The 20,592-nt window shown below is 36.5% G+C and overlaps 1 protein-coding gene across 6 annotated transcripts in view; it reads right to left on the bottom strand.

The window, feature by feature from the left end:
* LOC126892198 (protein mono-ADP-ribosyltransferase PARP4) overlaps positions 1–20,592 on the bottom strand; it is a 400,117-nt gene that overhangs the window by 77,121 nt on the left and 302,404 nt on the right. For 5 of the 6 annotated variants that reach the window (XM_050661687.1, XM_050661691.1, XM_050661688.1 and 2 more), the window contains exon 2: positions 426–582. In XM_050661687.1, coding sequence (XP_050517644.1) covers positions 426–553 — 128 coding nt within the window. In that variant the 5' untranslated portion in view covers positions 554–582. Of the gene's footprint in view, positions 1–425; positions 583–17,406; positions 17,482–20,592 lie in introns of those variants that run through there. The other variant, XM_050661690.1, reaches the window with a different exon arrangement.

The raw sequence follows: 20,592 nt of genomic DNA, 5'->3' as shown, positions 1-20,592 counted from the left end.
CGCTGGTCTCTTTATTCCTGTATTTCTCCATTAGTTGCCTTACAATGAAAATTACATCTGTTGTTGATCTGCCCTGCATAAGGAAAAGGATGTAAGATACGAAATTTCCTATTGTGAATTAGAAGAGACAAACGGACAAAAATAACGAGATCCACCAAAAAACTAACAAAATAAGACTTGGCTGGACCGGAAGATGAAAAAAGGTAATATTACAAGGAAAAAAGCTAAGTATGCTTAGAAAAGGAACTATTAGAAATAAGTTGGAAGTGTCGGAAGAAAGAGAAATAAGCTCATAGAAGAATTCTAAACCGCAGAAATACATTAGGGATAACAGAAACAAAAAAAAGAAAGAGAAATAAGAAGAAAATCCCAAGTTTAGCCAGAGATGATTCAAACTTGTAATACTAGTCAGATTTGTGGCTTACCTTGTTGTTGGAGGCAAGGGCTTCGGAGCAGGCCGAAGAAACAACTCCGACGGTTGTTTCGGGGGACCTCTCCAAGGCTCTGGATAAGTCATATAAGGCAGTCTTCCCTCCACGCCTGCAGAAATCATGGGCACAGACCGACACTACAAATGTTTATCTGCAACAAACGGAACATGTTAACAAAATGAACAAGGAATAGCTATTTGTATAACAAGGGAGGAAAGTGCTACTTTTCCTCCCGAGAATGAAGTTTACTGCCCGACGCGTAGCGGAGGGCAGTAATCATTCGAGGGAGGAAAAGGCACTTTACTCCCATGTTATACATATGGTTTTTCCACCTTCCTCAAATAATAAGTAATTTTTTCATTTCTACTTAATTTATTTATGTAACTAACCAACAAAATTTATTAGAACTAAAACTAACAAGTAGGTACAATATAACTGTCAACTGTCAAATATAAGTCAAATTATTAATGTAAACATTGTTAAATCAAAACAACAATTTACTGTTTTTTACCATTCTTCAAAATACAGGGTGTTTTATAAATAAACGTTAAAATGTATAAATACTTACGTAATAGAAAACAGATATTGTACAGGGCGTCAATAAGTTATATTTCATGAATGAAATACCATGACGTCCCTTTTACTTTTCCTCCCTAGGGAGGAAAAGTACAACTTTGCTCCCTACAATCAGGTCCGGAAAAGTATACTTTCGGTAGAGGTAGGTGGAAAAGTTATTTCCTATAGCTGGCTGTACACCATTTATCAGAAAAAATTTTTATTCAGTAAAATCCTTTATAAAATGTATATAATCTATTAATTAAAAGTTCCTTAATAGGCTACATCTCAATAGCATAACGTTTTCGATCTTAAAATATCATCATCAGTGCTGAACAGGACGCGAACATGGTAAGCCACCAAATTAAAAAATATTCGGGTAAAAACCCTTTAAAATATTAAAAAGAAAATTTACATTGTTGAGTTTAAGGCTGTTTTATCAGTTGAAGCACATTGCAATGTTAAGTGGGCGTATCACTTACTTTCGTAGACTGCTTACGTCAGACACACGTGACTCCCTACTTGAAGTTGATTGGAAGTAGGGAGTGCGACCGACAATTCGATCTTTACTCAGTGGCGCCGGCGGACAAGTATTTTAATGACAACAAAATGCATTATTCTCCATTCAAATTAGTTTTGTCGGGAATACCTTGTTAGATTGATTTTATCGTGGATAATATTTTAAAAAGAATTACCACATTTTTGTCACATAGTTTGGCCTAGGTCAAACTAGTTTATCCTGATATAATAAAGATTCACACTTCAGGATAAACTAGTACGGCTTTCTTCTTCTTCTTCTTCTTCTTGTAGTGCCTATCCGTTTCGGATGTTGGCGGCCATCATGGCAATCTCTACTTTTCACACTGCTGCTCTGAAAAGATTTATAGTGGTTGTGTTGAACCACGTACGTAGATTTTTCAGCCAGGAAATCCTTCGCCTAGTACGGCCTAGCCTACACTAATTTAGCCGAGTCGAAAGTAATTTGACGAACATGTAAGGACTTTTACATGCGGGAAATTCCCAAATTACGTCCTTTATAATCCAAGGATGGTACTAAAAGTGAGAAATTTGACCTAGGCTGTCTGTCCGTCGGTCCGTCCGACCGCGAATATAACTGCTCCGTCACTATACTATATAACTATATAAAATACCCGTAAACTAAATAAGTTTAATTTTTTCAAAATAACTAAGAATACTGTAAACTGTAAACACTAAGCAAGTTGATGAAGAAAATACAAGAATGAATAACTGGAAATGGATTCTATTCAAGGGAACTGACCGACTGACCGTACGTTCATGAGATTTGTCGTCACGAAGGCGATAACGATGAAACTAAGCGCCAATGCTGCGTAACTCGTTTCATTATTAGATTTCAATATTTTTAGCAAATTTTCTTCAAAGTTGGAACACGCTTTTCTCGATTATTACTGGACACAGAAAGGTGAAAAAAAAATCAACGATTACAGAAAAAAAAACTCTTTCAAGTGATGGGAGTAAAAAGTTTGGTTATAATAGAACGTTAAACATTATAATCTAATTTTTCAACAGAATTTTCAAAAAAATAAAAAAAGTAAAACCATCATTTTAAAGGCAACATAATTTCGAACAACGTGTCCAAATTTCGAGACATTCTGTCGGTAAATAACAGAGAAAACACTGTCCCTAGGTTTTGGTGCACCGATAAAACAGCCTTAACCCGGGAGCAGTCGCGCCGTTAGAAAAAATCTAACATTTTATCCTTTTCCGTGATAACGTGATGAAAAATTTTGCAATATAACTTTCCACTCGAAAGTGCCTCGAGGAAGATTGTAGTAAAGCGTGGGATTTTTTTTTATTTGTTTTTGTGGAATTTATGGCTTTGGCGAGAACCAATTTGCTTTAAAATTGTTAAAAATAGATATTTTTAACATAACAAGTAAATAAAAATATTATAAAATAGAAATTTGTTTTAAATTCGTATTGTTAGATTTTTCTCATCGCGCGACTGCTTACGTGACAGAAATGAGCGCGACTGCTCCTGGGTTAAATACTATTGATGGTTGAAATTGTCCTAGATTTAGCAACTAGGCTTCATGTGACTCCCCACGAGGGTTGAACACGTCCTTTATGTCCTCACAATTACATCAGTTGTTAACTACCGTCTGTAATGTGAGGACATCGTCTAAGGACCTGTTTAAAGTGTTCAACCCTCGTGGGAAGTCACATGAAGCTTAGTTGCTAAATCTAGGACAATTTCAGCTATCAATGTTATTTAAACTCAACAATATAAATTTTCTTATATGTAATTGTAATAATTTAACGAATTCTTACCCAAATATTTTTTAATTGGTGGCTCAGCATGTTTGCATCCTGTTCAGCACTGATGATGATATTTTCAGATCGAAACCGTTCTGATATTATGATGTAGCTCTTTAAGAGACTTTTAATTAATAAATTATGTACCTTTTATAAAGGATTTTACTAAATAAAAATGTTTTGGAACATGTTAAGACATCTACTACTACTCTTTCACTGATAAAAAAGAGATTTTAATGATTTTATTGTATAATTCGATGAGTATTCTTGGAAAATCCAAAACCTGGTATAGTTTTTATGAATTAATTAGAGATATTTATATCGGCTTACGTGATTGTATTCAAAATTTGGTTAACAAATGAGATACCGGTAGTATTTGTTTAATTATACAAAAAATATGATTTCTGCATTCCTCGGGTCTTCATTAATGCTGTGTAACCGTTTTAAACTAGTTTTGTAAAAAAAATACAATATGTGGATAGGAGTAATCAAAACTAAGTAAGATCGGCCTGAATAAAAAGAGTGCTTGGAGCTATAATATCTGCATATACTTAAGTAACGAAAATTTACATTAATCGATAAGAACGTCCTTAAAACAAGGGTTTTGAAAGTTCCATAGCTTTCGACTTAAGCTTTATGATTTAGAAATTAAATACAGAAATCCTAGAGACACCAACTGGATAGGCTATATACTATAGACCCATCAGTGGAAATCTCGGGAGTATGAACTTTTTTGAAGGCGTAGAGGCCATACATTCGGCAGCCGAAACGGTAAGCGTAGCTATTATGGCAGCTTACCAGGAAAATTGCCCGGAAAAACAAGGAAGAATAAGGGCAGTAATGCAGTCTGGTGGAAGAACGGTTTAAATAAACTACGGTCGGAAGTATCCAAGGCTAGGGTGATACAGGTATAAGCTAACAACGCTATACAATAAAGAAATTCGAAAAGCTAAAAGGAATTCATGGAGAAGGTTTTGCGAGGATATTACAGATAGCCCGGCCTGCTCTCAAATCCATAAAATCCTGGCAAAGGATGGTGCTGCCAATAAAGAAGTAAGTTTCCTAAAGAAGGCTATTGACAAATTTACAGAGGTTAAAGAAGAAAGTCTTAGAGAACTCATAAATACGCACTTTTTAGCCTCAACAATTCTGAATGATGTAGATTGGTGAACCAACATAGACCTAAAACCAACTATAGACCAAGATCTATAGATTAGGAAATAGCCATAGCAAACACAAGACCAAGCAGAATTAAATGAGTTATAAATTATTTCAGCTGTATTCAGTTTTCAGAAACAGATGGCATATATCATATTTATATCCGATACTTTTGCATAACGGATTAGAGATGTTGATAACGCACATATGCAAGCTCCCCAAAGCCAGTTTAGCATGGGGGTCGTACATTAAAAACGCTGGAAAGGCTTCTGTCTAGGTACATGAGAGACGAAGTGGTAAAAGATAATCCTTCAAGCAATTGCTAATATGCATATCAACCTGGTAAATCTACGGATTCAGCGTTGAATGATCTAAATAGGCTTATAACTAAGTCAATGGAGACAAAGATTAATGGCCGCTTTTTTAGATATTGAAGGGGTATTTAATAATGTTACTACCAACTCTGATAAAGGCAATGAGTAGACGAGGCAGACCTGCAGTAATATGCAGATCGATAAGGGCATCCCTATGGAGAATAGGATTTAATATCCACTCTGGGTAACGCAACAATCAACGCAAGAGTAGGTGGTGGCTGTTCACAAGGAGGAGTTCTGTCTACTTTGGGAAACCTTGGTAGATCTACTTTGGGAAACCTTGGTAGATGATCTTTTCAAAACCCTGTCCACAAAAGACTTTTACTGTCTAGGATACGCTGACGATACTGCAATCGTCGATAGGGGCAAACTTGAGCAGGTGCTATCTGGAAGAATGCAAGCAGCCATAGGAATTCACTAGAACAAAGACAGGCGAAACAGTTTGTGGAGACACGCTTTAATTACTATTTTTGCTAATTTTATTTTTTAATAACTTATCAAAACGAAATAATATGGGTCATATAAAATGCACATTTAATAAACAAACCAGATGCTAAGAAGGGCTTGTTAAGTTTTACGAAACGAAATGTATCCCTAACCATGTTTTTGGTGTGTTCAGTTTAACAAACTGAATTCCCCATAAATTAATTACCTTATCAGACCTTATGTCAATAACGCACTTTGGAAATGCATTCGAAGACGTTTATTAAAACTACAGAAAGGTTCTGAGCTTTTAAAACGCCAGATGTAGTAATTTATTGCCTTTTCTAGCCATATTGTAAAACCGCAAACATGATGATAATAGCAATCATAGTGTTGTGGTCTCTGCAGTATCGTCACGGCAGGCACGCAGTTCAGACGCACCCTCGCTGCCCATAAACAATAAACAATAAACAACCCTCTTACGAGATGAATAAGCACGCCTTTTAACCAAAAATAAAATAAATATTACTGTTCGTTGTTTACACTTATTTTGATTCCGTCAACACACCCACCATCGGAACAAGTTCATTACAGAACATTCGCCAAAATTTACGTCAGAGCTAATAAGTAAAGATAGGAGAACCTTCATAGCCATAGTAGGCCTGGTCTGTAACAGGGCACTGTATGTAAATTGAATAGGCAGTTGAAGTTGATGGCACAACAGATGTGAAAAGGTTGCAGTGGAATAGGCAGCCAAAAGCCAGCTCATTGAATCAATATGTGCTTTACAATCTTCATCATTTAACATAAATATTTTATGAGACGGTTATATACGTGGCTCTCGTCAACAAATAAGCCGGAAAAGTAGAACTAAATAGATTATATCCCAATTAAATAGAGATATCACAATACCATCGAATCGGCGAAAACACAAAAGTCCATCAGACCATGGTTAGCAAAACGCTAACATGGTCGTAGAAGAAACCAAATCCACGTGACGTCGTTGTCTCTTTTTTATTAATCCAGATATCCTTGGGGGGCATATTTATTATGAGAGGTGAAAAATATGAACTAGTATGGAACATAATGCAGGACAAAATCAAAGACAGAAGAAGCGTAGGAAGACATAAAATCTCGTGAATGGTTTGGATGAAGTTTAATTGAACTGTTCAGGCACGCAACCAACAAAATTATAATTGCAAGAAATATTTCCAATCTTTGATAGAAGAGGATATTGATGAAGAAAGAAACAAATCTTACGGAAAAGTTTCTCTACCTAACTGTTGTGTTATCGAATGAAAAGCTTTAACGGCACTGAACAACAACGCAGATTAAAGAACAATTAGCCAAAAACACTTTAATCGTTATAATCTAATCCAAGATTTAAATGAAGACTTTTAAATGTTTTGTAAAACTCTAGTTATCTTTGAAATGCCCTCGTAACTACAGCCGTACATAAGGAAAAATAAAAAGGACCTTTTTTCAGCAAACTCTCACCAATCATCTTGTTCATTTGCAAAAAAATCGAGCTAATGTAGTGAGCCGAAGTAAGAGCCGCACCACCATCAGCCATCGCTCGCTGTCTCTTTCATTTCATAGTAGCGTAAATAGTATTTGTAACATTGAGCGTGTAGTACGGGGGCAGCGAGAAGCGATAAATTAGAGCGCCTTGAAAGGAAGGTAAGGCAGAATGGAGGCGAGCGACGCGTTCCGCCAACGTGTGGGAGTGCGCCGTGTTATTACTGCCGCCGCGCCGGGCTCGATTCATGACTGCCTGGATCGATTGGTATTCAGCGCCGCTAGCGGGTTACTAGGTCGACATCCAAAAGGTTCGCCTCCATTCACTCTTTCCCTGGAGAGAGTGAGTTTAAGCACTCATTGTTAAGGATATCGAATTATATCCAGCTTACACGACCCAGACGCGGATAATCGACGACTAATTTACCCGAATTATGCAAAATGTGGTAAATATTAAGGGATGATCAATACTGCGGTAATTTTTAGTTTTTACCTCGCAATTAACAACATTCCGTTAATAAAAATACTTTAGATAGATAAACGTAAATACCGTGGTTCATCTGCATAATATTATGTTACATATTATACCAGGACTCTTCGATAACTAATCGACAAATTGGAGAGATTGACAAAGCCATATTTTGAGAAAATTTGCTCCTTAAATTTTAGTATACCTAATGTATATAATAATAGTCTCCCGTTTTATACCGCTCACGTGGCTTTGGGAGTATAGCAGGGTAGTCTGCTATATCTAGGGCCTGCGGTGTACAAGAAAGGTAACAGGGCCAGTGCTACGCTTCAACCGCCTATTATTACCCCTGGTTTTACCCAAGGTACTCGTTTTATTCAGGCTGAGTCGACCTGGGGACTATAAACATTTTAAAAATGTCTGGTTGTTCTTGCCGGCGGTAGGATTTGAACTCATACAAGCAAGCCAAGCACACTACTGCTTAGCTACGCCGGCCCTGTATACCTAATGTTCCAGCTAGATCAGGTTGTCCAACTGGCGGCCCGCGGGCCGCATCCGGCCCGCGAGGCTATTTGTTGTGGCCCACGTAAGATTTTCGAAAAGCATATATTTTCTTTAAATGCTGCCACTGTGAAAAAATATTTTTTAATTTATATTTTATGGTTTAGCAGTGTTTTTACATCACAAGTACTGTACCGCATGCCGCTTCGCGGACGTATAACGAACACAATCGTCCTCCACCACTATGAGAACTGCACTGATTACTGCGCATCACAGTTCACGCAGGCCACACCTCCCACTGCTTACCATCCGTCGCCAGCAGCCATCGTGCCAGCTACTGACACGTAGGCTAGTCGGCTAATCTATTACGTTGCTAGTGAACAGTGAACTTGATTAATTCTTTGTCTTGATTCCTCTTATACAATAATGAGTGTAAAACCAGTAAAACGGAAAATTGATAGTGAGAACAGAATTTACAAAGAAAGTTGGAAGAGTGATTACTTGATTGCTAACAATAATGGAAAGTTGCAGTGCTTGGTGTGCATGAATGTCGTTTCAGTGCCTAAAGAATATAATGTGAGAAGACATTACACAACAGTGCATGAAAATAAGTATGCTACGTACACAAATGAAAGTCGGCGTGCCCTAGTTGCAGATTTGAAGAAAAAGCTTAAACAGCAAACTGGTATGTTCAGTAAAACTCTCAAACGCATTCTTTGCATGCATCTTATGCCGTGTCGCTTGAGCTCGCAAAGGCAAAAAAACCTTTCACTGATGGCAATTTGATAAAAAATGTGCTGTTGAAATTGCCAAAGCTTTCGGTGATTCTAAAATGGCGGAGAAATTTGAATCAGTGCCACTTTCACATCAAACCATACAAAGAAGGATTGTTGCTATGGCTGAGCAAGTAGAAAAATCTATGCTTAGCCTGGTTAAGAAAAGTTCATATTTCTCACTTTGTTTGGATGAAAGCACTGATCAAACCGATGTTAGTCAGCTGTTAATATTTGTGCGCACTACTTTTGATGATTTTACCAGTAAAGAGGAGTTATTTGATATTTGTCCTCTTTATGGAACAACAAAAGGAAAAGACATCTATGAGGCTGTGAAGAAAACAGTTGACAGAATTGGAGGCTTTGATAAATGTTCAGCCATAGCAACAGACGGGGCCCCATCAATGACAGGTAAAAAAATTGGATTAGTGGGTCTGCTTCGAGAGAATGGTGTCACTTGCCCAATAATTCATTGTATTATACATCAGGGAGCTTTATGTGGAAAATCAGTCAAGGAAGATCAAGTTTTCCAAACCGTGATTAAGATTATAAATATGATTAGAGGTGGAAATCGATCTCTTTTACACAGGCAACTTAAGCAGTTTTTAGTGGAAACAGAGGCTGAGTATGGAGACTTGCTAATGTACAACCATGTAAGGTGGCTGAGTGCAGGAAAGTGCATGGAACGATTTTTTGCCATAAGAAAGGAAATTCCTGCATTCCTCAACAAATACGTTTCATCTGACACATCTGAACTGGAAGAGAAGTTTAAGGATCCAGAATTCTTAAGACAGTTAGCTTTTATAACAGATCTGACTAATCATCTTAACATGTTAAACTTGAGTCTTCAAGGAAGAAACCAGACGGTTTCAGATTTGATCGGAATGATAAACAGATTCCGGAATAAGCTGAACGTGTTTAAACGTGCTTTGGAAAAGAACAACCTGACACACTTCCCTAGCTGTCTGCAAATAGCAGAAGAATTCAACGGTGAGGAAAATATTGAGTTTTCATCCTGCATTTCACAAATTGAACAAGTTATTGATGAATTCAATACAAGATTTGAAGAAATTGAAGTCTCAAAAGCAGTGTACTACTTTATAATAACCCTCTTGGAGCAACCATTGATGATCAACCACCCAACTTACAGCTTGAGTTATGTGATCTTCAAGCAGACATGTTCCTAATCACCAGACAAGAAAAGGGACCTGAATTTTTCAAATTACTGTCAAAGGAGAAATTCCCAAACCTGCGAGATTTTGGACTGAAAATGACGTCAATGTTCGGAAGCACATATACATGTGAAAGTGCCTTTTCCTCCATGAAATACATAAAAAACAAAAACAGAAGCAACCTTACCGATTCTTCCTTACGTCATCTTATGAGACTGTCTACAACTGAACTGGAGGTGGACATTTCTTCATTGGTGGATGAAGCCGATCGACCACAGTCCTCACACCAATTGGATACATCTTTTTCGTTGCTTTTGCAATGTTTGTCTTGATTATTGAAAAGTGTTAACAATAAATTTTCCGTTTATAAAAAAATGTAGTTGTTGAGCAATAAAAGAAATAATACTTTTTTTGTTTTAATTATTTTTATACCTCACTTTATTTTGTTATTACTTGTAACAAAATTATTATATGGCCCGCGACAACATCAAAGGTTTTAGTTTTGGCCCTTGAGGCATTGCAAGTTGGACACCCCTGAGCTAGATAAACGGCGCACCATATACTCTGCAGAAATATGTGATAACTTCGGGTAGTAAATTACAGTTGGAGACAAGATTCGTTTTTATTAAGACATTTATTTCGATCTAAACATACAAAAAAAAAAGGATAATTACTTCGTTATTTAAATATAATAATGTTCTACATATAGGGCTTTCGTAAACCTCATTAAAGCCTGGGTTTCCTCGAAAGCGGCACCGGCAAACTGCGACCGTAACACTGCGATGAATGACGTCATAAAAACTGTACCAATAGCAGTGGTTTCCAAGGATGCGTTTGAAGCCACCGCTTGCTGAGTTTACACATTTCATTGCCGCAGTGAAGAACCTTGAATTTTTCACCGTAATCTGACGTCATTCATCGCAGTGTTACGGTCGCAGTTTGTCGGTGCCGCTTTCGAGGAAACCAAGGCTTTAGTGTACGACCGAGGGAATTATTTAGGAGTCACATTTATTTCCCAAGGCGAAATAAATTCATAAGGAAGGAGGTATCTAACTCAACGCATCAGATGGTAGGGTAACGATAACGTTCAGCACACGTAGTCGTTGGGTAGGATAGGGATTTATCGATTTCGTTCAACTCACCAAATTGACGGTCTTCGGAAGGCTTCGGAATACGTTCAGCGCACCTATTCCAATGGTTAGTTATCCCCGTTCAACGCACATGGGATATGTTAAAAATAGTTAAAAATATAAAATTGCGAATAGTTATTAGCCTAGACTCTGGACAGAGGCTAATAACACTAATGGTTGTATCAATAATCATTATTGTTAAATTATCAGAAAAAATATAACTAGGAATCGCAATTAGCTGCAACTGTTGTTTCTAAAATAATCGAGTTTGGAAGGGGAAACGGAGCACTAATGGACTTCTGTTCGGTCTTTTATACTGTCAGATACGTTGTAAGAACATGTTTTGTTGAACACATAGGCGGACTCTAGACGATAATTTCTATACCAACGTTGACCCGAACTCCGCTATCGCGTCGTTCGGGTCAACGGCAGTCTCGTGCGTGAAAGTATCACTTTCCGCACTAGTTAGGAAAATAACTATATTTTATTTTAAGATTTTATTAAAAAAAAGGTAAAATACAAGAATGCATGAGAAAAACAATAAAGAATGAAGCCAAAAATGTATGTAAGGATGGGGCCAAGTAGGGAAAACGTAAATTTTTTTAAAATTGTAATCTTATTAAAACAATGCAATTAAAACAATAACGAAGTTATTTTATCGACTTTCCGGTACTTTTCGCAACTTATTGTTCCATTTAAGTTCAAATGGTCACTTGGTGTTAAGTAACGCTTAGGTAGGGGGAGGGGGTACGGAAAAACGTTACGATGCGTTATATAGGGGGGATGGGGGTCAAAAATCTTCAAAAATTGCGTTACGTAATACTTGAACGCCCCCCAAAGTACTGCAAAATTAATAACCATTTACTTTTATGAAAAATCAGTCGGACCATCACGTCTCCAAGAATATCAAGGTACACCGCTAGTGTGAGCTGTAAAAATCGCACACATCTTATGGAAAATATAATGTCACTCAAATTCAATAAAATTTATACCAATAGATTCGGTTTAAATTAACGATCAAATCTTATCATTGGGCCAACTCTCTATTTTCAAAAATAAGAGCAGAAATTGATATAAATAAATCTGAAATCAAATTGGTAGGTACATAAGTTAGAGAGAGAAAAAATATTTTAAAATACCCAGATTTTCGGTACTCCATAAATCATCGGATTAGTTTCACTAATCCGCTTAGGCCCAGCGGGATTTAAGCTGTTATGAATAGCACTCAGAGCAATAATGATTGTAACTAACATTTTATGGACTCCAAAAATGTGATTTCGATAAACTTTAATTGCAATTTGCGCCGTAATTAATCATAATTAAGAGTTGGCGCAATGATAAGAATTGATCGTTAATTTAAAACGAATCTAATCGTATAAATTTTATTGAATTTGAGTGACATTATATTTTCCATAAGATGTGTGCGATGTCCTTTTATTAAGTTGGTTAATTCATAAAATGATAAAAAATCCTAACACTGTGTAGTTAAACCACTACACAGTAAAATTACCACGGCACTGATCGTATCAGCGCTTTTTAGTACCTGTATGTTAAAATTACTTTGAACCGTATCATTTTACCGACAATTCACGGGAAAAGGCGCGACGCTCCACAGGAAAATAAAAATAGGGTACAGAGACCATAAACTAGGGTTCGGTATTGGCTGCACATGGATTCGCTCCCGGGTTCAGGTAGGAAGACCTAACCCTTCGGTCATAACTTAACTTTCGGGTATGAGTTTCGGAGCCAACTCGTGTACAATAAAAGTGGTTTTATAGGGGTTGGGAGCGAATCCATGTGCGCCGTCGGTATTAGCTTGAGGATCGTAAATAACAAATTTTGAGAGAAATTTCGCTATTTCACGTTGCGTTGAATCTATTTCACGATGCGTTGAATCCCGTCTTCAGTTTTTATCTTTTTCTGTTACATTTTTCTATTTCACAAAGCTTGTATTGCCACGCTACGTTCGGTAGGATTTCTTTTTTTATATTTTTTAAGGTGTGGAATATATTCTGTATCATAAATCTTTTGTGGTATTTATATCCCACTTATCAATTTGTCAATAACCTGTTTTGCATGTTTTAATGAAATGAAATAAATTTTTATTAAAATCAAGCCAGGTATGTTTTAGAAAAATGGGATATAAAAGCTGGAATGGTGTTTATTATCCAGAAATGTGCGTTTATGAGTATTTTATGTGAAAAACACTATATTATGGATTTCATTTCATTGTTAGGCTCTAGCGCCAATTCCATCGTTACAATGTAGCAATGCATTTCAATTGTGTATACAAGGACGGCACTTTGGTTTTATGATCCGTTTATTAAATCAAATATAATAAACCGTTACAATTTATGCGTAAACTTCTTAAGCTGTGATCCAATGGAACGTGGCGTGGCACGCCAAGAGAAATAGAAAATATGTAATCATTATCATCAACCCGTACTCGTCCATTGCTGGACATAGGTCTCCCTCGGCTCTTTCCATCTTTCTCTGTTTTGTGCGGCTTGCATCCAGTTGATGACAATACGCTTCAGAATCGTCAGCCCAACTGCTTGGTGGTCGTCCTCTGCTCCGTAGTGCTTCTTCTCGTGGCCTCCACTCGACAATACGTTTTTTCCATCGGTTGTCTGACAATCTGGCGACGTGTCCTGCCCAATTCCACTTAAGCGACGCGATTCTTTCGACGGAGTCCGTTGTTTTTGTTCTACGACGTATTTCTTCGTTTGGGATTCGGTCTCTCAAGGAGACACCCAGCATCTGCCGCTCCATAGCCCTCTGAGTTATGCGAATCTTGTTCACTACCTTTTTTGTGAGTGTTAATGTTTCCGCTCCATAAGTGAGTACAGGCAATACACACTGGTCAAAGATTTTCCTTTTCAGTTTACCAAACGCTGCCCAGGCTAATCCTATGCGACGTGGAAGCTCGCACGTCTCGTTATCTCTTCCCAACCGAATTTTATGTCCCAAGTACTTATAAGATGCATTCTGCTCAATATCCATTCCATCAACAACAATATTACGATAAAAAAGGGTTCAAGGCAGGTTTTGTTTATATTCGATTCAGAGTTGGACTACCATCTCCATATAGTAACTATTTCAGCATCCTTATGCATCATCAGTGAAGATTATGCAGTCACAACTCTGAAGGGAATACAAACATTCTGCCTCTTTTAAAGCAAACCATCGCGATGCGATGAACCCGCCTTTTGAGACGCAAAACAGCGACATCTCTCGTATTACGAGGAAAACGAAAAGCCCTAGATACAAAGTTTACTACTTTTTAAACAATTAGAATAATTGAAATAAAAATATAATAAACAATATTTTAAATCCAAGACTTTTCGTTAATAAACTGCTTTCTGGCTGCATCCCATATCTCCGGATTTTACAATATATAATCACATAGAGACGACGAAATAGGAGAAAGCAAATAGAGGACACTTATGCCACGCATTTACCTTCTCTTCGTCTAGGAAAAGGACCGAAAGACAGTTTCTAAATACTCACAAATTGAGTAAAAATGAAAAAGATAAAAAAGGGTTCAAGGCAGGTTTTGTTTATATTCGATTCAGAGTTGGACTATTATCTCCATATAGTAACTATTTCAGCATCCTTATGTTTGTATTCCCTTCAGAGTTGTGACTGCATAATCTTCACTGATGATGCATAAGGATGCTGAAATAGTTACTATATGGAGATGGTAGTCCAACTCTGAATCGAATATAAACAAAACCTGCCTTGAACCCTTTTTTATCTTTTTCATTTTTACTCAATTTGTGAGTATTTAGAAACTGTCTTTCGGTCCTTTTCCTAGACGAAGAGAAGGTAAATGCGTGGCCTAAGTGTCCTCTATTTGCTTTCTCCTATTTCGTCGTCTCTATGTGATTATATATTGTAAAATCCGGAGATATGGGATGCAGCCAGAAAGCAGTTTATTAACGAAAAGTCTTGGATTTAAAATATTGTTTATTATATTTTTATTTCAATTATTCTAATTGTTTAAAAAGTAGTAAACTTTGTATCTAGGGCTTTTCGTTTTCCTCGTAATACGAGAGATGTCGCTGTTTTGCGTCTCAAAAGGCGGGTTCACCGCATCGCGATGGTTTGCTTTAAAAGAGGCAGAATGTTTGTATTCCCTTCAGAGTTGTGACTGCATAATCTTCACTGATGATGCATAAGGATGCTGAAATAGTTACTATATGGAGATGGTAGTCCAACTCTGAATCGAATATAAACAAAACCTGCCTTGAACCCCCCCCCCTTTTTTATCTTTTTCATTTTTACTCAATTTGTGAGTATTTAGAAACTGTCTTTCGGTCCTTTTCCTAGACGAAGAGAAGGTAAATGCGTGGCCTAAGTGTCCTCTATTTGCTTTCTCCTATTTCGTCGTCTCTATGTGATTATATATTGTAAAATCCGGAGATATGGGATGCAGCCAGAAAGCAGTTTATTAACGAAAAGTCTTGGATTTAAAATATTGTTTATTATATTTTTATTTCAATTATTCTAATTGTTTAAAAAGTAGTAAACTTTGTATCTAGGGCTTTTCGTTTTCCTCGTAAAACAATATTACGATTTAGCACCAGATTAGTCATTATTTGCGTCTTGTTGATGTTAATCTTTAGTCGGACTTCTAAGGAAGCGTGATATAACTTGTTCAACATTATTATTGCATCATTCATACGATCGGCTACAAGGACGATGTCATCTGCGAATCTCAAATGACTGAGCTTCTCTCCATTTATATTGATACTATATTCGTTCAGATCTGCCTTCTTAAAAGAGTGTTCTAAAAGGGTTGTGAACAGCTTTGGTGTGATGGTGTCTCCTTGCCGTACTCCTCGCTGCATACATAATTTATTAGTTTGTTAATCAGAGAGTCTTACGCTAGCCGTTGCATTGTGGTAGATATATTTTATCATGTTAGTGTAGCGATGGTCTATTCGGCATTCTGTCAATGCTCTTAGCATTTTCTGCTGGTTTATGGTATCGAACGCTTTCTCGTATATCAGTGCCAATGATTTGTTGTATTCCGCCGACTTCTCTATCAAGTTGTTTATTACCAGTAAGTGGTTGTTAGTGCTATATCCGATCTAAACCCAGCTTGTTCTCTAGGCTGATAGAAGTCTAACTTAGCCTCCAGTCTTTTTTTGATCATTTTTGTAAAAAGTTTATATATGTGTGATAGCAGACTGATAGGACGGTAGTTTTTTAGATCTGTTATGTCACCTTTCTTGTGCAATAAACCAATGACTGCATTGTTCCATTGAGAAGGGGGTTTTTCCTTGGTAAATGCATTCGGTGAAAAGTTTGGCCAAAACCTGGATAATTTTATTTCCACCTTGTTTGATTGCCTCGATCACTACTCCGTCATCGCCAGGGGATTTATCATTTTTCATTTCTGAAAGTGTCTTTTTAACTTCGTATGGTGTTACTTCTGGCTTTAATTCTGATCCCTGGTTTGTAATTTTGGGCAGGGGCTGATCTTGCCTTGCGTTGGTGCTCTCATACATTTCGCGTTAAAACGATTCGACAACCTTAAGGATTTCGGCTCTATCCGTATGTAATAGAAAAAAATAAAAGCTAAAGACGTGAAATAGCGTTATTCCGTTGTAAAATATATCCTGTAAGCAGCAGAAGAAGCTGTAAGTAAAAGAAAAGTCAACATAAATAAACGGGAATACAACACTCCATGGTACGACGAAAGGGTGAAAGCACTAGCAAATTAAAAGAAACAAGCTTTCCTAACCTACAAGAGAGTGAAGACACCGGAGGCACGAAAAGACTACGCGAGAGTCAGGAATAGAGTTAACCAAGAAATAGATAACATCAAAAAAGATCACTGGAAAAAATTTACCAAAAATATAGAATACGACCTCTATGGATCACAGAAAAAGGTGTGGAAGATGATAAGAAGACAAAAAACAGAAATGAATGAAGTTGTACGGATAGACAACATTACAGAGGAACAATGGACTGAGCATTTCACGAAATTATATGGAGAAGGAGAAGAAGAGAACACAGAAAGAAACATTAACGAAAGTCACGACAGAGTACTAATATCAAAAGAAAAGCTACAAGAACGCATAAAAAAATTTAAAATAGAAAAGAATCTGGTCCTGATAAGATAAACAATAAACTGCTAAAATATGGAGAAACAACACTACTCAAATGGCTCCTAAAATTATTGGTCGATATAATACATATTGGAGTAACATCAGTAGAATGGAAGGAAAATCTCCTGCTGCAGATACTTAAAAAGGGAGACTCGAAAAATCCTAAAAAGTATAGAGTATAGAGGCATTAGTCTGATGAATAGTACATTAAAATTGTTGACGGCAGTCATAAAAGATAAAATCGAGGAGAAGCGAACACGGCAGATGAGCAAGGCTTCCGGAAGAACCGCAGCACAATAATAGACTAACAAATGACTAACAAATGGATACTGTAGCTTAAGAGACATTGCCTATCTAGAAACGCACGGCACCTTAAGAACGGAAAATAACATTAGTCAACATGAAAGTTGACCGCTAAGAGGAATATAATGATCGTTTTATTCCTGAGTAAAATCAGCATTTGCATTGGTAAAAAAAACGAAACTTACATATTCTCGCTCGGTGTATCATCCATTTAAGTCTAATGCTTTTTGGCACTACACTCAGGTCTTTTTGCCTCTTACCTGTAAAGAACAAATATATCAATTATTAGTAAAAGTTAAAAAAAAGTCAAAAAGTTGTCAATAGCAATAAGAAATAATAAATATTAACACTAAGATGTTAAAAAATGAGTTGAATGAGTCAATTAAACTAAGCTAGGCTAGGCTTTGCCGGGGCTAACAGAACTGAATATTTTGCTCGCAGTTACTGAAAGGAGGTATATGACAGGAATCCATAGTTATGAAATGTTTCGCAACGCTGTAAAAAATAGAATAATTTAATCCTGACTATCTAACATCTCACCTGACAAGACAATATACGGTGGTCACCTACGCAGAAACGCACCACATATTAATAAGAAGAAGCCTTCGTATGGGATTTTGTAATCTGTATCCTCAGTATCCAAGACAAAAGTCATAGGCAAGGACCGGATTAAATGCAATTTGCATTTTTTGCATATTTTTGCATTTTTTTTTTGATAAATTAGAAGATGTTACATTTTTTCAAACATTTTAAACATTTTTCATTTTTTCTTGATAAATTCAGAAAAGTTGCGACATTTTAAATCTCAAAGGTTCACTTTCACTTCCAATTAAAAAACTATCAGTCGTAAATTCAATAACCGTGTATAATCAATCCATTTCTTAAGAAAAATGTTTAAATCAGGTACCTAATATTCTTATTCTATTATTATCTATTATTATTATCTATTTTTGGGACTAAGCCGACTAATCCCTAATATAACTTGGTCGGTATAATAGGACAACAATTAGTTGACATAGGTTGTAAAAACCTGTTTGCTCTTTATAGGGGGATAAGCAGGTACAGAAATTTAGATTTTAATATTTGTTTATAAAGGATCGTTTAAACACAGCGATAAATCAAACAACTTATCAAGGTCAATCGAGTTGTTGCAACTTATCATTGTGTGTAAACGGTGCATCGCACAACTTATCAAAGTTGGAGTTGGGTTGAAGGTGGTATCGCATTGAATCGCAGCGTCTAAACAGTGTTTCAACTTGTCATCACAACTAGTTGCTGTGACTTATCGTTGTGTTTAAACGACGCTTAAAAGCTGAAGTTCATTTCGTGTTTTGATTCGCAGTGCGTTGTTGCGTACAACAGCTGCAACAAGTTTTGCGTCTCCTGAAAATTTTTGAAAAGTGGATTTATGCACTTTTGTAAAAAAGCTCCTCAGATAAATATTCTGTAAATATATTATGTAAATATTTAAGATAATGGTTAATAAAGCATGTACATAAAAACTAACTATTGTGTTTACATGTTATTATTCCAACATCATATAAATATAAATTGAGGATTATTAATGTTGCATTTTAATATTGCATTTTTCATAAAGGCTCTTGCATATTTTTCACAAATCAATTGCATTAAAATGCGCATTTTTTTACATTTTTTTGGTGCATTTTTTCCGGTCCTTGGTCATAAGACAAAAATCATTGTGCTCGGTAGTTATGGTGTGTTTACACATAAACATTTTTACATAAACGTGTTTACTTTTCCTACTTCTGAGTCCATACTTCGTCATTCCACCAACAGTACATCTTGCTTTGTTTACAATCTTGACTATTTTGCAGCCTAGTGCAGATAATTAAAGTGTTATACTATCTTCTGATGTGCCAACAGAATACACTTTAATCCCCTTGGTGATCTTGACGTACAAAGGATTTTGTTTACATTTCTTATCCGGTAGTAATCAGGATCAGAACTAGAAGCTGAAATACCTCAGGAGATGGTTTGACCGCTCATCCGCAGAAACCTTTCATACAGCAGTTTCCACAGATAAAATTTCCATTTTGATCGCCAACTTCCGAAAGGAGAAGGTGCAATAAGAAGAACAATCAGGATTTGTCCTGTTTTCAATTATTTTTAATTGTTCCTCTACAATATCGCACAGTATATGTGGTTAGTTCTTATTCTTATTGTACAATTTCTTGTCCTCTACAATTCAACCACATAGAGAAAAAGAGGTCTCAGCAAGGATAGCTGCGGTGAATAGTGCATTATACTCCCTATCATCATTGTTAAAATCCAAGCTGCTAAAAAGACAATCTAAATTAAGACTGTACATGTCAATTATTCGCCCAGTTCTTACAGGTGGAAGTGAAACATGGACTCTACATCAGCGGGAAATAAATAAGCTGTTGGTATTTGAAAGGTAGGTTAAGCTGCTAAAAAGACAATCTAAATTAAGACTGTACATGTCAATTATTCGCCCAGTTCTTACAGGTGGAAGTGAAACATGGACTCTACATCAGCGGGAAATAAATAAGCTGTTGGTATTTGAAAGGTAGGTTCTCAGAATGCTATTTGGTCCTCAAAGAGATAAATTGTCAGGAGAGTGAAGAAGGCGCCGCAATGCTGAATTAGAGAGAGTGTTAAAGACAGTGTTTTTTTTTTGAGAGACCAGACGGTAGAAGATCAGTAGGCCATCTCAGAGAAAGATAGTACAGGATGATGAAAAAGAAAAGGATAGACAGAAAGAGATAGAGGGATGATGTTCAAGCCGATTTATCTAGGGATTTATCTATTGGGATACAACAATGGAAAATGGAAGCACAAGACAAGACCATAGAAGATGGAGGGGTGTGGTGGATGTCGCGAAGACACCCTGAGTTGTAAAGCCAGTCAAGAAGAACAATAATAATTGTCCTCTACAAACTTATGATCTTGACATAATTTGGAAGGAGTTTTTTCAATTTCTTCGTCTGTTTAGCTTCTGTACTCGTCTGGCTACGTAATAGGCCCAAATCAAGGCAATATATTCCTACACTTAGACAATGTCTTCAGAAGCAACAGCATATTAATAAACATAAGTTATTTAATAAACGGAAACCTCAAATGATAGTTTTTATCCCGTATCCAGTTGGTACTGCACGACTCGATCAAATACATAAATTATGTATTCATATCAGCTGTTCTGTATGTACATAACAATTTCTTCGGAGAAAAAAGCTCTGATCATGTTGTTGTTAGACTAACTGATTAGTGGTTATTATTATACTAACCTTCTCTTTGTAATGATATAATTATCGGTACACAGGGGAATATTAATCGCTAAACCATAAATTTTCCACATCAGTATTACGTTTTTACAGTTTGTTTATATAGTT

Source organism: Diabrotica virgifera, chromosome 9 (genome assembly GCF_917563875.1).
Source record: "Diabrotica virgifera virgifera chromosome 9, PGI_DIABVI_V3a".
NCBI lineage: Eukaryota > Metazoa > Arthropoda > Insecta > Coleoptera > Chrysomelidae > Diabrotica > Diabrotica virgifera.
This window is presented reverse-complemented; position numbering and strand designations above follow the sequence as displayed.